Source organism: Austrofundulus limnaeus, unplaced genomic scaffold, assembly GCF_001266775.1.
Source record: "Austrofundulus limnaeus strain Quisiro unplaced genomic scaffold, Austrofundulus_limnaeus-1.0 Scaffold52, whole genome shotgun sequence".
In the NCBI taxonomy this organism is placed as follows: Eukaryota; Metazoa; Chordata; class Actinopteri; order Cyprinodontiformes; family Rivulidae; genus Austrofundulus; species Austrofundulus limnaeus.
In genome coordinates this window covers 2,375,225-2,378,499 of record NW_013952454.1, presented here as the reverse complement: position 1 = coordinate 2,378,499, position 3,275 = coordinate 2,375,225, and the positions used below count along the sequence as shown (strand labels likewise).

At 41.5% G+C, this 3,275-nt stretch overlaps 1 protein-coding gene across 3 annotated transcripts in view; it reads right to left on the bottom strand.

The window, feature by feature from the left end:
- Positions 1-141: 141 nt before the first annotated feature.
- Positions 142-3,275, bottom strand: part of nbeal2 (neurobeachin-like 2) — a 75,703-nt gene continuing 72,569 nt past the window's right edge. For all 3 annotated transcript variants that reach the window (XM_014008793.1, XM_014008794.1, XM_014008795.1), the window contains 4 exons: positions 2,283-2,444; positions 2,048-2,196; positions 489-624; positions 142-281 (listed from right to left, as the gene is read on the bottom strand). In XM_014008793.1, coding sequence (XP_013864247.1) covers positions 174-281; positions 489-624; positions 2,048-2,196; positions 2,283-2,444 — 555 coding nt within the window. In that variant the 3' untranslated portion in view covers positions 142-173. The remainder of the gene's footprint in view (positions 282-488; positions 625-2,047; positions 2,197-2,282; positions 2,445-3,275) is intronic.

Genomic DNA, 3,275 nt, shown 5'->3' with positions numbered 1-3,275 from the left:
ATATAAAACATTTATATTTTTCTAAAAACAAAAAAGTGCTCAGTGTATAGTTGCTCTCTCAGAGAGATCAGTGGCTTTGTGAGTCAAGTTCCCCCAAGTTTGTTTCAGGATATTTTTTTTAAAAAGTCGGGAGGGGTGTTGGTGAGCGTTCGCTCCTCTGATTGTCCCGCCTCTCATTTGCCGACATTCTGGGTGGGATTGTACTCCGTTTCGCCCGACGACACCTGAGAGATGCGGCGCGTGGAGCCCCACAGGCGGCGGGAGAACTGTCCTGAGCGAACCTGAGCAGAGGGGGGGGGGGGCAGGTTATTGTCTAGGCTTTTAAAGCACATTATCATGTGAAAAAAAAAAGAGCCTGGTTCACAGGAAGTGCTCTGCATATGACTGGGCTGTCTCATTCCTACACTCACGTGTTAAACACACACACACACACTCACACATAGACACACACACACAAAACCTCTTGATCTTCAAGTTCAGCGTCTCACCTCCTCTGGCTTCCCCGCCCCCACCACGATCAACTTCCCGTCCTCCAGCCCCACCAGGACGTGGCTGAACTCCTTGGTGACGGACACGCTCCTCACTGGGACCCTCAGGGCCAGAGGAGTGATCAAAGCATCCAGACTGTGGAACAGAGAGAGGCGTCAGAGGGAGCAGCTAGTCTGAGCGGAGCCGACAACCGGACCGGACCGGACCGGACCGGACGGACGGAAGCGCCGCAATTGTAAAAATTCACGTAAATTCACGTCGTTTTATAAAGCTGCAGTCGATTGGCATTATGTGGTTCTTAAGCTAGAAGTTAATGCCCGCTACTTCCTTTGGGTGTCTGTTAGCAAAATATCTTAAAAACCTCTGAAAGAATTTTCATGAAACTCTCAGGAAGTAATCATTAGATGCACGACTACAATCGATTTACTTTTGGAGTCAATCCGATTTAAAATGGCTGCCACAGCTCATTCGTCTTGTAAACACAAAAATGCCTACAACTTGGTGAATTTGAAAGGTTATGAGCTAGAATTCAGTGAGGTGGTAGCTGAGAATTGTCCTCACTACATATGCTGAGCATCAACAGATTGCACCAGATTTGTATTTAAAATTAGCTAATTAACGATTAGAGTCTGTTCTGTCTGTCTGTTAGCAAATTATCTCATGAATCACTGAATGGATTTCAATGAAACTCTCAGATATTAATCACTGGATGGAAATCTACAACTGATTAACTTTTGAAGTTAATTCAGTTTAAGTTGGCTGCCACAGTTAATCTATGTTAACAAACATAAAAACAGTTATAACTTAGTCATTTTTACAGGTATAGAGCRAAAACTTGGTGTGCTAGCAGCTTTGATTTATTCCAAACACTCATTCTCGGTGCTAACACATCGTATGAGATCCCACAATATAGCATGAGATTGTGCAAAATGCCATTTAAAAACAGAGGTTTATAGTAACTAAGTACAATTTCTTTGTTACAGTACTTAAGTMGATTTTTGAGGATTTGTAACTTTACCAATTRTTTTTTGAAATAGCTACTTTTACTTTTATTTTGTTGCATTTAAAAGCTAAAAACGACACCTTTACTTCTTTACWTTAAAWKKWAMMMCYWRKTWMYTKKTWMMAAAWTWAAWYYKKTTKRAMYYMWYMWKRAARRWKKTTYYKSYYYWAAAAAATGAAGAGTTGAATTTACTCAACAARGTCATGTCAGCTGGTTCCATTAAGCCTAGTTGAGTAAACTGAGCAAAGAATAAACATATACTGCTCAATTTACTGAACCTGGTTTAGTGGAACCAGTTTGGTTCAGTAAATTCAACAGTTTATTTCTTAGAGTGTGTAAAAGTACTTTTACTTTTACTTTCCCAATTTTTGTGAAGTTTTATAACTTTTACTTGAGTAGTTTTCTCATCAGCGACATTAATTTTTTTTTTTTACCAAAGTCATTTTCTGTTCATGCAATTTTACTTTTACTTTATTTTTTTCAAGTTACTTTTTTGCTCCAACGTGGCCATTTCTTTACATAAGATTTGGTTTAAAAAGCTTCGAAAGTGGTTACCTGAATAAATCTCGTATGTGGAGGCTGCCCTGCCTGGTCCCCAGGATGACGTATTCAGACACCAGGAGGAGCGCGCTCATCTGCTCCTCCGTGGTGAAGGAGGACAGCAGCTGGCCGTTCACAGAGTAAACGTAAACAGAGTACTTGCCCTGTGAAACAACGTGAACATTCGTACAGATCAGAAGCAAACCGAGTGTAGTGGACCGTGCGCCCTGCGGCGGGCAGATTTCAGTACCTTCCTGTGGGGGCGCTCCTCCTGAGAGGTCTGCACCACCATGTGACCTTCCATGCCCACTTGGAGTTCGGAGATTTGCGAAGGCACGGAGCTTTCACCCGGAGGCCGCAGCGTCCGCAGGAACTGTCCTCGCCGGATCGTGTGAACGATCACAGTTCCATCCTGAGACGCAGAGACCCCCAGTGTCAGAGTCAGGAAATATACTCAACTTTAAATTTAGTGTATTTGGAATAAAAAAAATTCCTTCACAAACACAATGTACCGTATTTATTCATGTATAATACGATCTCATGTATAATACGACCCCCACTTTTTTGAGCTTAAAAAGCATAAAAAATTTAATCCTCAAACTACCTCCAATTTCATACAGACTTCAAGATTTTTCAGCCTTTGCAGTCTTTATACATATCAATAAAATGATCATTGGACTGTTTATTTTATTTTAACAACATATGTACTGAAATGTATTTTGACAACAAATATATATCAGCTGTAGCATCATCATATGAATTCTGGCATTTTACACATAGTCCACCAGGAGGCGCCAACACAAAAGTCAGAGACTTCACATGAGATTTGGGCCATCTTGTGGAGGAAAAGCAGATTACTTCCTTCTCACGAGCGCTCCCTCTGGTGGGGAAACTTTTTTCAGGGATACAAACTTTTTCAGAACACTGGTAGACGGCAGCCATTACAGACGAACATGTGTTTGCTGTTGTTAGAGGAGCGGCCCGGTCACACGCTAATGTCATTAGTTTGCTATCATTACTAAGGTGCAGGACTGCTTTCCCCGCTTTTCCACGTCATGTCACCTGCCTGGATCTGTTATTATCTCTCTCTGAAGCACTGAGGAGTGTCAGAGGTGAGCTCGTTTCAACTGCTTTTTAAAATGTGGTCTCATTTCCGGACTCAATAATTGTGTGAATGAAGCCGATATTTCAGTTAAAATACATAAGTAAAAATATTTATCCAAGTATAGTACTACCCCCCAAC